We start from the raw sequence: 13,329 nt of genomic DNA on the forward strand, positions 1-13,329 counted from the left end.
GTTTGCTGCACATAAACAGAATGATTATGCTGGTTCAACTAGTAAGGTAAACATTTTAAGTAGAAGACTGCTAATTGAATAATAGTTAAGAATCTAGGCTGGCTGCCAAGACTAAGTATTGAAAACTAGAGCTTTTAAATGCCAGTTTCTCTGCAGCTGGTTAGAAACATTTCAGCTTGGTATGGCAAAGTAGCTCAGAGCTTTGGAGTAATACGAGTTTGAAACTAAATATGTAGACATTTATATCAGTGTCTTAAGCAGCATTAGCAATATTTTAAGAAGTGGTGCTAGAGGGTTGTGTAAATACAAATCTCTCTGCACTTTGTATAAAAACTAATCCTCTAGAACAGTGGTTCTTAACCTTTACTGCAGCCTGCATCCCTTTGGTTCTCAAAATATGTTCTCGCACCCCTTATCAAAAATCGTTGAAGTAGGTCAGTTCTTTAAACCCAGATATATTTTTTGTTTGTATATTACAGTAATCGTTAAATTTATAATGTTAATAAATACATAGGTTTGATGAAACAAAGTAGTTGTACTTACGTGCCTGTGCTTAATTTGTGTTCGATGATTTGCCTTCTAAAAAAATCTGGCATGTCTCGCACCCCCAGAAAGGACATCTCGCACCCCTGGGGGGTGCATGCACCCCAGGTTAAGAAATACTGCTCTAGAAGTATTCTGAATCTAAAACCTGCTTTTTATCAGTTGTAAACATTCTCTCCCTTTTCCCCCACCTTGCTGTCCTAGCATCCATGATCTGGTTCCCCGTCCCCTTTAAAAACAAAAGTACATTAGTTTTGCAATGCATCATAAACGTAACATGGAGCTAGTACAACAATAAAGGTTATATGAACAGTAAGGAAAGGGAGGAAGTGTGCCTTGGTGTTATGGTCCAGGAGACAGGCATGGGCAGGAGAACTCTGTTCTGTTCTGCTAGTGTCCGTGTGACCCTGGGCAGGTCATTCAGCTGCTCTGTGCCTCAGTTCCCCATCTGTAAATTGGGGGATGCACTTGGGGCCATGCCATGCACTTGGCTGGAGCGTCTAGGCCACTACCATAATACAAATAATAATGGTCAGATGGCCACTTCCCTGAAGAGAAGAGTCTAATTGGGAAGAAGGTGTTAGAAGTACCTCTAGGGGTATCAAGTAAGATGACTTGGATACCTCGATTAGGTAGTGCACAGTTATAAATGTTGAGAGAGCCTTGCAGGAAGGATTCCTGAGAAGTGAAAGTGTCTTTTAAATGAAACCAGGCATGTCTAGCTTTGTATGTTTTACAAAGATCATTTAAATTGTTTTTCACGATCATGATGAGCTGTGTTCATTGGGTAGGAAACTTGTGCTGAGCATTATTCTTAAATTTTGTAAAGCTCTACAAGTGCGAGCCTGATGCTATAAAACCATAAGAAGTTCATTAAAAATAAACCTAGAATTTGATTTTGAGTCTCTCCTTGGTGCAGAGAGAAATATGTGGTGAAAATAAACAGGCAAAAGGCACTTTTAATGAATGGTCAAAGGCTGCAAGTGTCCATGAATGTGCTATGAACTTCAGATTTTTATGAGACAGTCTAGAGAATTTAAGGTTCATGGCTTCTTGTTGCCCTGGTGACAAATGTGGACATTTACTAATGGTTCACATGTGTCAAATCTATATCTCTGAGTTGCTAGGGCGAGGAGTTGGCTTTTGGCCTGCTTTGAACACACTCATTTTCCCACTGTTTTGTTTTCTAAAATAATTTCCTGGCAGGCTCCCTGAAGGTAGGCTGGCAGCACATTAGCAAAAACAAAGTGAAACTGACCGATATCGAACTGAAGCACCGAGTAATAACTCTTTCACTGGTGGCTGAGCTGGCAGTCTGTGAAGGGCAGAGAATTTCCCCTGCCTTTCTAAAAACAACGAGGAGTCCTTGTGGCACCTTAGAGACTAACAAATTTATTTGGGCATAAGCTTTCATGGGCTATAACGCACTTCATCAGATGCATGGAGTGGAAAATACAGTAGGCAGGTATAAATACACAGCACATGAAAAGATGGAGTTGCCTTACTGAGTGGGGGATCAGTGCTAATGAGGCCAACTCAATTAGGGTGGATGTGGCCCATTTCCAACAGTTGACAAGAAGGGGTGAATATCAACAGAGGGAAGATTACTTTTTGTAGTGCTAATGAGGCCAATTCAGCCGTGGTGGATGTGGCCCTGCCTTTCTCTGATGCCCCAAATGTGCCTGCCCTGCTAGAACCCACCATTGAGGAATGAACATACAGCTGGGATGTCAGATACAACTGTCAGTTCTGGTTTGGGTGCTTGCAATCTCAGTGCTCCTTTGTGTCCAGCGGATGCACCCAGGGAGAGATGAGAATGTTGTGAGCATGGTATATTTTCCTGCTAAGGTGCTGCTGAGCTGCAGGTGCCTCTTGTGAGCTTGTTTCACCTGCGCAATTAACCAGCGAGGTGAGAGTGAAATCACTGAGACACATCATTGAAGGTTGTTCCTGGATTCCTCCTCTCATCTCCCAAGGTCCCCAGTAACTGTGGTAGAGGAAGTGCTGCTGATTTCCTCCAGGCATGTTGATTTGGTTTGTTTGCGTTCAGGCTTTGTGGCAATGTTCACACCGTTTTGTTGTTGGGTTTGGGTTACTAAGAGGGTTTAGGCCTGTACCCCACTTTTACTTCCTTCCATCTCATGTTCAGCAGCCCTCTAGAACTGGGGAAGCAAATTGTACCATTTCCTCCCTGTTAAACACAGCTGAGAACATTAAAATTGAATGAGGGTAGGTGCTAAGACATTCTGAGCTTCTTAGGGTCACGCCTAAAGTTTGTAAGGTTAGCAAAAAGCTATACATTGAATTCCACAGCAGTTTTAGTTATCTGCCATTCCTGTCCAAATGCACTAGATCCCCTGTACCTGTTGTGGTGCTTTGACTAAGGTCACAGCTTTGTGTCTCATTTCTAATGACACAAGCTAAGCCTTCCATGATCTTTAGTCAGCCAAATGACCCATCAGCCGTACCCTGCTATGCCCTTTGTTCATCAGTCTAGTCACTTGGTCCTTTACTTTCCATTTGATTGTTACACATTAACTTAACTTCATGATAAATTTTTGCCATGTGTGACGCCATCAACTGATACTTGTCCGTCTCCATAGATAATTAGTGCTACAGGAATCCCATACTGCTTTCATTTCCATGGCTACCATTACACTGTGTCTTGGGGTTTTCAGCCTTCACGCTAGTTTGGGGAGCAGAACCAGATCTTACTGGTGGCCTTGTAAACATGTTTTCTAACCCCTTCTCTGGAGGGGAAGATAAATCTATTGGTTTGTGCATTTACATATTTGACGCAGGCCGTCCTGTGGTTTATGTCGTCTGCTTGTCATACCAACATGAGTTGCAGAGATGTTCAGTGAAGGGCAGTGGCTTAATTAAAAATAAAATGGAAACTGAACCTTTTGAGGAAGTTGACTTGCACTGTGCAGTAGCTGTTCCTTCCCTGAACTAGCATTGGCTCATGTTTCTGTAAGATGTTGCAAACATCTGTTGCATCAGTAAATAAGTCAAATTACGGGACAGTGCAGGAGTGCTCAGACTGACTTTCTGCTCCATTCTGTACTGTGCTCAGGACTACTTGCTTTAAGGTTCTGCTACATGGCATGGCCTTGTAAGAGCAGCGATTGAAGTCAATGGATTGTATGACCTTTGTAATCCTGACTTGGGTCAAACAACCGTGGCAAGAAATAAGTTTCAGTTGTATCTTACCCTCACTCCCTTTTTATTACCCCACCCAAGTGTTGGCTCTTACTAACTTCCCACTCATGGACTGTGCTCTGCCAACTCTGCCTTACCAAACCTGTCCCCACCCACTGGTGACTCTGTACCTTCTTTTGTCATGCTGCTCCCCAAAGTTGGGAAGAGAGCCCATTCTAGTACTCCAAGCGAGACTTGTTCTTCTCCTTCAAGCCTCTCCTAAATCTTCATCTCTTCTGGTAACCTTTCTATAGCTAACAGTTCAACCCTGCTCAGACTTCATATCATTTATCCATTCATTAAGCTCTCATTACACTTTCAAATATTTTTTAAAAATCTTGCAGCTAACAGAGCACAAGCCAAGCAAGGTGTGGCCACTCTGCTTGTATGTAGTATCCATTCCCTTTCTGCTTTGTTTTGGCTATGTCGACTATAAGCTCTTCAAAGCAGGAAATTTGCTCTGTTATTTGTAAAAACCATGAGGCCTATACTAGGGGAACATATAAATAAGATTTTAAAAAGACTCCATGACCCACAGGTCTATATTAACAGAGCTCACATTGATTTGAGTTTCTTTTTGTCTGTATATGCGTGTATGTTTAATAGACGCTAGAAATTGGCTGATAGATAATCTACACACTGTGTTGACAGTACACATGGTAAATTGGCTTTGCCATAAAACCAAAGGGTGAAACGTCTATCTAGTTTGCTTTTTAGAAGCACCTATTTGCCTGGATAGTTTAAAGAAGGCAGCAGGTAGTAACTGACTTATTGAATTTTGCCAGTGTGAGGTGATACTTTTATTACTATCATAGTTCAGTCTAAGCTAATAGAACCTGCTGATTTGTAGAGCTCAGGAATTTGCTCATTTCTTCAAGTGAATTGACTCTTAATTGCTTTCCTAGATAAGTATTAAATGGAATTGCCCTTTATTTCTATCCAATTCTTTCACCCTCTCCAAAGTTCATTAAATTAAATGAGTTGGATCAGATCCTCTGTGAATGTGCCTGTTAGAATAAGGTGCTTAGTTTAGCGTGTCCTGGAATCCTGGATGAGTCCCCAGGTTCTAATCCTGAATACCAAGAGAATTGAGTTCCCTTCCTCCTTATGCAATCTTGGGCATCCCTTTTTTTAGTCAGACTGGTTGAGTTTCCCTTCAGAGTTAGGAGATGTCTACATGGGAAAGTTATACTTGTATAAATGAAGGTGTCAATTTAAACAGATAGTTATACTGTTATAACCGCCCATATTCTTAATCCAGAATGAGTGGGTTTTTGTTTGTTTATTTTATGCCTCTTTGGAAGGGGTTTAACATAACCAAAACAAGCGACTCTTATTCTAGAATAAGAGCTATAGCAGTTTATAATTAAACCGGTATAACTGGTAAAATGTTCCTGTGTAGATGAGCGCTACATTATGTCTGTCCATCAAAAGGAAGCTACCGGGATTTGTTAGAATAGCTCTTAATGCTAGGTAGTTACTAAATAAGAGTGTGTGTGTATCCGATGAAGTGAGCTGTAGCTCACGAAAGCTTATGCTCAAATAAATTTGTTAGTCTCTAAGGTGCCACTACTACTTCTTTTCTTTTTGTGTATATAAACTAATTGTTCAAAGAGAACCAAAGGGACCAGTATCTCCTTTCAGCCCACTGGACTGGGAGTTGATATAGTAGAGAGCCTGACTTGGGGCTGTGAGAATTCAGATGTGGTTTGTAATTATCCAGTTAAAGTACAAATTGTATAAAAACACCTGTTAATTTATATTAAACATTTTTGGTCAAAGTATAGCTTTTGTTTGAGCTTTAAAAATCCAGCTATGGGATTTACCCACACAACTCCCATTTGAAATTAGTGGGAGTTGTGTGTTTAAATCCTACTCAAAGGTTGAGGTTTCCAAAGCTGTCTTTAAAACAGCTTTGAAAAGCACTCATTTTAAATGGTTTCCAATGAGATCTAATTGTCTGGTCCTAGAATGTTGTGTGAGACTGTCAAGAGGAGGACTCCTGTTGGCTTTTTATTACATTTCAGTGTACTTTAAAAACAATGGGACTGATGCTCATATAACCTAAAGCTCCTTGATGCTGCCACGGTGGCGTTAAAAGGGCTTTAGGATGGATGGGGAATCGGGCTCATTGTTTTTAATGACTTAAGGTAACATTTTCAAAAGCATCTAACTGACTTAGCAGCCTAAGTCCCATTTTCCAAAGTGAAGTGAGACTTGCTCTTTGTAAACAGGTGTAGTGTCTAACAGCTTGTAGATTACACTGTAGTTTTCATTCTTTGAGTGAGGAAATGGGGTAGTTTGTGAACCGTGTAATGCAATCCCAGCTGCTGTTGGCATGGGACAGAAGAGGCTGGATGGGAATTGAGTTTGGATCTCTGGAGTGCTGGCCTGCTTTTCTTTCCTTTGTCTTTTACCCAGAAGTTTCTGAAACTCCACCATTCACCCTCTGAGTATGTCTGTAGTTGGCATATTTGCTTCAGTTTATATTTGGTTTAAAAAAAATCACTTATTTAATTTTGGCTGGGATTAAGCAAGTATCGCCTTTAACAAGAAAAATTCCAAGCATCCCATCCGCTGACTCAACCATATTATAATTTTCATTCTCTTTGTTGACTCGTTCAGACTCTGTCTGTGTGTCTCAACCTGGGTCACAGTTGCTGGAGTTGGCCCATTGTGTGATAGAAGGAGTCCAGTGTTAAACTCTGCAACAAAGGTTATCACTGTAATGTGGAAGAAATGCACTTTATGGCCACAGCCCATGAACAGTCAGCTATTCATACTCCAGCCTGCTTAGTACAGCAGAAATATCTAATTAATATATAATCAGTCATTGTGCAGTTCAGTCACTACTGGTTTTCAAATTGGTAATGTATTTAAGTTGTGGATAACAAACATTAGGGCTGCTTTACTGCAAAGAAACTATGGACCTAATCCTATGAGGTATGGGTTCATCTCAATGCCCGTTGGTCCTAATAGGGGTCGAAGGATGTTCAGCGCCTTGCAGAATTGGGCAAAGCACGTTGCAGCTTTGCTTTAGAGGTGGGGATCCCATTTTTCTGCTCAAAAGAAGGAGCATGACAGAATGGCATTTGACAGCCAAGTGTAGTGTACTCTCCCCCCCACCCCCCTTTTCTCTTGCATACACAGACTAGCAGTTCCTGGTTTTCTGCTTATAAATGGTTACTTGGAGACATTTTTCAGAAGGAGGCAAGGTATCTTGCTTTGTAATCCCGAATGCGTTCAGTCTAAAGCACTTCTGTTTCCACATAAAACACTATTTAAACTCCTTTTCGTTGCAGTGGGATTTTCTCTTTAACATGAGAGCCTATTAATTTACATACTGGTAATTCCAGTATGATTTTCTAAATCTTAAATTAAGTTTCAATTGCTTTACTTTTGAAAATGCTTTTAAAAATAGATAAATAAAGCACACGCATAACATCGTTTCAGTGAAATCTCTCAATCCTGCATTACAGATCTCTAAAGGTGAAATAGACCCGTCTGCAGAAAGCCAGTGCACAGGCTAGAACAATACTCTTGTCCTGCTCAGGCCCTCTGCCTGGCCCTAATTCCATCCTGACTACTTGTGAGAGAGTATATTTATTCTTACTGGACAAAGGTTTTATTTAACTCTAAAAGATCAAAAACGATTTGGCTCTGTGTAGCGCAGGTTGCTAGTTTGCAGTAGCTTGGTGGTACTTGTGCTAAGAGCTGCTTTAAGCAAGTCATCACCAGGCTAGTTCTTACATAGGCATGTCCTGCTGTGCTTGTTTTGATTTCAAACACCGTGGTTAGTCAAGCTAGCAGCTCACAGTGGTGTCAGGCACCAGGGTGCCTTTTATAAAAGTGGTAATCTGTGGTATTAGGAAGGAATCTACCCATTACAGTATTTAGCTGGTAAGGTAGAGAGATGCTGGCATCTCTGACATCAAATTTCTGAAATAATGAATGTTTCCTGCACCTGGTATCTGAACAGTTATAGGAACAAAGCCCAACTTAATTTACTAGATGGACTGTAGCTTCTAGATCTTGTGGCACAACAGAGCATTCATAGGGGAGAAAGTTATGTTTTGGCGATAGGATTTCTCCTGTTTTGGGAGGTGCAGGACAAGAATCCTTTCTTTAACCGCTCTTAGCCCAGACAGCCCCCTCCCCACAAGTACTAGTTGCACTGAGTTAGTAGGGTTGTCAGCTTTCTAATTGCTGAAAACTGGACCCCGCCCCCAACTTGCTCCTCCCTTTCCCCATCACTCGCTGCTGTCCCCACTCTCTCATGCCTCGTCACTGGTTCCTCTCCATCTCCTCCCACTGACCCCCAGCTGGTGTCCCTCTGCTCTGGGGCTGGGAGGGGAGCTGCAGCTGGATGCGGAGCCTGCTGTCTGCCTACCTGCCCTCAAGATGCAGGCAGGAAGTGGCCCCAGCTAGTAGGGGCTGGCATGGGTTGATGACCTGGCACATGCCTCCCCCCCCCCCCCCACCCTCAGTAACCAGGCTTTTGGTGTCCAGGCACCTGGCAACCCTATGAGTTGAGCAGTAGTCCATTTGAGAAAATCTCAAACTCCTTGTTCATTAATCGGAAAGGACAGCACACAAGTGCCAGGGTAGAGTTGGAGACCAAGGACATATTCCAGTTGAAGGCCTTATTGTGCAGAAATTAGCTGTGTCAGGAGTGTCATCGAAGCTAGTGAGAATACTTGCGTACAGATAGAATGTGTGATAAGGCCTCTATAGCATGTTTTCCAGAGTCTCCAGTGACGCAGAGCAGCGATTAGGTCAGCCCAGTATCTCAAGGCGGGTCGACACACTCTGTTGCTGTAGTTAACTAGGGTCTGACTTTACGCTGATTTTAGTTAAATTGGTGCAACTTTGTATGATGCTTTTCAATTGATTTAGACCTGGCTTATATCAGTTTTAGCTTGTCAGTAAATTTACCAGTGCATGATAAATAGAGATAACTTTCCACAGATATGAGTGTGTCCATTCTGGTTCAACTAAATAGATTTTTAAACTGGTTTGTTTAAACGAGAGCAGTTTTTGATGTGCTGACAAGCTCAAACCTTCCTTGGTAACTATCCCAAGGTCTGTATCAAGAAACAGAATGATACCTCATACTTTTATTATTTTCTCTACTTCTTTATGCAATTAGGAAATCAGTGGTAGAAGTATTGAGCCAAAAAAAAATTGTGGCGATATGCAAAACTGTTGTAAAACCTGCCTGGAATTGCAAATAAAGCGCAAGAAAGAGAGAGGTGTATGGAAGGATTTTCTTTGCTGGGTTTTCTTATGGGGGGCCGTGGTGTTGAGGAACGTTTCATTTCAAACAAATGCAATTCACCTGGTTTAATAGTTTCTCTTGCCAGCTTTTTAAATTTGCATTTGTGACTTCAGGGCTCATGTAAGGTCTTGTGTTGACAGCCCTGGAGATTGAAATCTAATTACAGAGCAGGTACAGCATGGAAGTGTCAACTTCTTTTCTAGGACAGGAGGGCCAACTTTGAGAGGCGAGGGAGTTCATTCTGCATGGTCCATTTGGTCCTTGATCTCTCTGGGTATGTCTTCACGGCAGACTTAACCAGGGCTATAGCTCGGGTGTTGCCTCTAGCCCTCATTCCACCCACACAGAAACACCTCTCACATGGACTCCAGGATGCTTTTTGGTGCTAGCAGGCACAGCTGAGGGGAGGTTTCCTTTAACCACAGGCTGGTATTCCACCTGCTTTGCTCTGAGAACACTCAGGTGCTGTTAGTCCTCCAATCTATCCTACAATTCCACCTGGGCTGCACTTTCTTATCTAAGTCCTCCCTTCTTCTGCACTGCACTTCAGCCCCACATTTGCCTTCTTCATTTCTGCTGCACTTCTACAGCATTTGAACAGAGACGTTACTCAAGAAATCCTTCTCCTGTGCTGCCAGTTGGCCAGAAGTTAGCCCCAGCCTTCTGGTAAAGCTGTGGTGAGCTATCAGTAAGACCCATAAGAGCATTTCTTCACAGGAGCCAAGGAAGGACAGACAAGTTTTCGTATAGTACACTGTGAATAACTTAATAGAGTATAATGCGCCAGTATAATGTACCGCTAAGAACCATGAAATATCCTAGAAATCTATCCCAGCACATGGGCTACTACAGCACCGTTGTGGATGCAGCCACACAGGTGTGGCACAAATAGTGCTTTGTAGTAGGGATGTTCCCAAGCCTGAGCTAATCTTGCAGTGAAGACACAGCCTTTGAGACTAAGAGGGCCAGTGAGTGCTACTTCTGGGTTTTTTTAATGTGGACATTCAACTCTTGGGAACTGGACAGAGACACATGGCACCAGAAGCAGCTTCAGATGGTAACAACTTTTAGTCTGCACTTGAATTTGTGAGGTAGAGGTGAAACATACCGTTGAAACATTCCATCACCAATTCTTCCTTTTCAGTTGTCTGCTGCAAAACAGTAATCTGCTTAAATGATCTTTACCTCCCAACTCACCTGTTCATTTAACTTCATCCTGCAGTGAAGTTGTCATGCTGAATGCAGGTCTGCAAAATTAATTAACAAGCCACAAACTCAGGGCTCCGACTCCTCTGTGGAATCCAGGGCAGGGAAAACTGCGTGATGAAAGGAAAGGCTCTTCTTCAAATACAGAACTTCAGTAATCAGCAAGTGCAAACCACAGCCTTATGAAGTTGATTGAGCTCAGCTCGTGTGCATGTTTATCTGTGTGAAAATCCCTTGTTAATATTTATATTTGGATTGTTTACCTATTTTGCGCTTTGGTTCCTGAGGTTGAAAGCAAATAGTTGCTTCCTGATGAGTCTTCCAAGGCTGTTGCTTAAAATACGTGCGCATGTGCCCACCCAGCATTGTGGCCTAAGAATTGGGGGAGTTTTTTTTAATGTGCTCATGAGGAAGTTATTAATTTAAATGCGATTATTTCTGGAGTAAGATTAAGCCTTGTGGAATTAGCATGTCCTTGTAATTAACATGCTAAAAACAGGTCTGTTTGTTTCTCTTTGGGAAATGAATTAAATCAATTACACACCAGTCTCAAGGGTGTGAGGCTTCAATATTATCTTTCTTTTTGTATGAAAATAACAGATTGAAGGATTTTAAATGAGGCATTACAGAAATACTGGTTTTGTTTTTAACCCTATTTTATTCAAGAAATCAGACTATTGCTGCCTTTGAGCCAGAGGAAAACCAAAGGGGGAGAGTTTTGCTGAAATATAAACATTTATTATTATTTATTCAAATTTATACCATGAATCCTAGCCAAAACTTTCGGCACGTCTGCCACAAATTACAAACATAAAATTAAATGACTGCTGTCGGACCCGAATCCCTAACAAACACAGAACTCTCCTTCCCCAAACAAATCTGCACCCCATCCTCTGCAGCAGCCCATGCAAATTACTACTTGTAGTGTGCACTGAAGGTAAACAGACCCAGGTTTGTTTCCAGGGCAGGTGGTATGGAGCTCATCTCATGAACCCTTCATGGAAAGTGCTCTTCAGGTTCCCTCCTCCCCCCTTTTTTTTAAATCAAGGGGGAGCCAGCTTTGCCTCGGCGACTTTGGCAGTGTGGCATGAGGAAAGAGGTTGTCTCAATTAGAAAGATCTCAGGCCGTTTGTGGACTTACAGGCCAAAGCAAACACCTTAAACTCAGTCTGGAAACCATTAGGCAGCCAGTGCAGACCGCAAAGCAGTGGTGTCACACAGTGCTGCCGAGAAGCACTGCTTTTAAATAGGTCACCATGTTCTGCACCATCTTACATTTCTGGATTGGGTTATGGTGTCAGCACATCTTGGTGTAAATCACTTCTGTTCTACAGGAATCGGAGTAGAGGAGAGGTTGCCCTGGGTTTGGCATTCCAGGAGACCATGGGCTGCACTGAATTTGTATGAAATGGTGCCAATTGCAGCTGCTTCCATTTCAAGTGTAGACACGTGGTCTGGACACTGCATAGCTTAGCCAGGTTTTTAACAAGCTCCTATTGCCGCTGTCAGACATGGTTTGGAAGCTGTCTGAATTTCTGTCAAGCATGGGGAAGTCTCTCCCGTGAATGGGGTAAATTCTGGAGTGCCATGACCATCTGCTGGGTTGGGTTCCAAACATGAAATTGTGTTGGAATTTCTTCCTGCGGTGTGAAATGGAGAGAAAAATGACTAGGAGTTCTGTTCAATTACCAGAACTGCTTGGTGATCTGTCGCTACCAGTGCCCCTGTTGCCTTGAGCACCCTTGCTCTGCAAGAATGTGTAATCTAGGCTGTATTTGCACTTAGCTCTGTGGGTAGAATAGTTATTGTTCATTTATATTAACAGTTCTCTTCTGTACCCCTGCTGCTGCCTCTTGTTTTTCACTTTTCGATATTGGAAAATTATGGGGACCATAAAATGAGTAGGGACCATGGAAATGTAAACTACAAGATTATGCGCAGATTGTGTTATGAATCTAAGGAATCAAGCAAGCGACATTAAATTGAGGTCATCTATCTACTCAGGAATGATTTGTGATGGAACCTAGAATAACCATTACAGCAGCTACACAAAATTCATCTTTCTCTGCTTGCAGAGAAGTCTGATTAATAGTTTGTGTTTGCGGCCCTGCTGATACAAAGAAGGTTTGCTGATAGTATGGTGAATCTACTTCTTCAGTATACTTGTCTCCTGATTAGAGTTCCACCTCGCAAACTTCATTGAACAAATGGCTTAATTGTTGGGTTTTTTAGTCTGGTTCTAGGATAAATTACCATGAGGATAATTTTCTAGTGAAAAAGCTGTTCAAATTAAAATACTCAGTGGAAAATTGTAGATGGATGCAGTGGTGGAGGAAAACTTTTGTAGTTTCGATTGTGAATTGTTTGGGGCATGCTTGTTTTGCATGCAGCACCTAGCACAGGAGGACCATGATCCTTGATTTGGGCCTCTAGGCACTACTGCGTTTTAAATAATACAAACTGATTTGGACGCTACAACAGATATTTGATAGCACTAATATGTTTTGGAGAATCTGGAGTACTTTTGACCTTCATTTTTGTGTGATGAAGTATTTTGGAAAGATTTTGACCAATGAAAATAAAGTCATTTGACACTGTTTACAAGATTTCAACAATAACAGACCTAATCTAATCAGATCTAACTTAGATGGTAAGATTTTTGGAGCAGGGAACCCTGTCTGTGTTTGAAAAGCTTCATGGACATATATGGCATCATACTAGTAATAAATCTAGATTAATAAAGTTATTGCCAGATCCATTAACCCCTGATCACTCTAGTATTATCCAATGACCATCATAAAATAAGATTCTCTATCAGATTTTGCAATTTCTTATTAAAGGTTAGCAAGCCTGATTTTTTTTAAATAAATGAAAAATGGTCTTATAAAATTGGAGCTAAACTATTGCCTTTTCTCCCCCTTCTTTCTTTCTTTATTTTTCTAAAAAAAGTAAAAAAATAAAAAAAAATCCTTTCATCCTTTTCCCAGGAATTCTCATCGAGTACGGAAAGTGTTGATAAATCATTCTGTTCCGTAAGTTTGGCCAGTTTTGTTCTAGTGGCTGGGTTGCCTCGCTTCCTTATTTTACAGCAGCATTTCCTC

At 41.6% G+C, this 13,329-nt stretch overlaps 1 protein-coding gene across 2 annotated transcripts in view; it reads left to right on the plus strand.

The window, feature by feature from the left end:
* PI4KB (phosphatidylinositol 4-kinase beta) overlaps positions 1-13,329 on the plus strand; it is a 58,262-nt gene that overhangs the window by 22,763 nt on the left and 22,170 nt on the right. Inside the window, exon 4 of one of the 2 annotated variants that reach the window (XM_074939126.1) lies at positions 13,216-13,260. The exons of the other annotated variant lie outside the window; for it this stretch is intronic. Within the exon in view, the coding sequence (XP_074795227.1) occupies positions 13,216-13,260 (45 nt within the window). The remainder of the gene's footprint in view (positions 1-13,215; positions 13,261-13,329) is intronic. 2 annotated transcript variants of the gene reach the window in all.

Source organism: Natator depressus, chromosome 24 (genome assembly GCF_965152275.1).
Source record: "Natator depressus isolate rNatDep1 chromosome 24, rNatDep2.hap1, whole genome shotgun sequence".
NCBI lineage: Eukaryota > Metazoa > Chordata > Testudines > Cheloniidae > Natator > Natator depressus.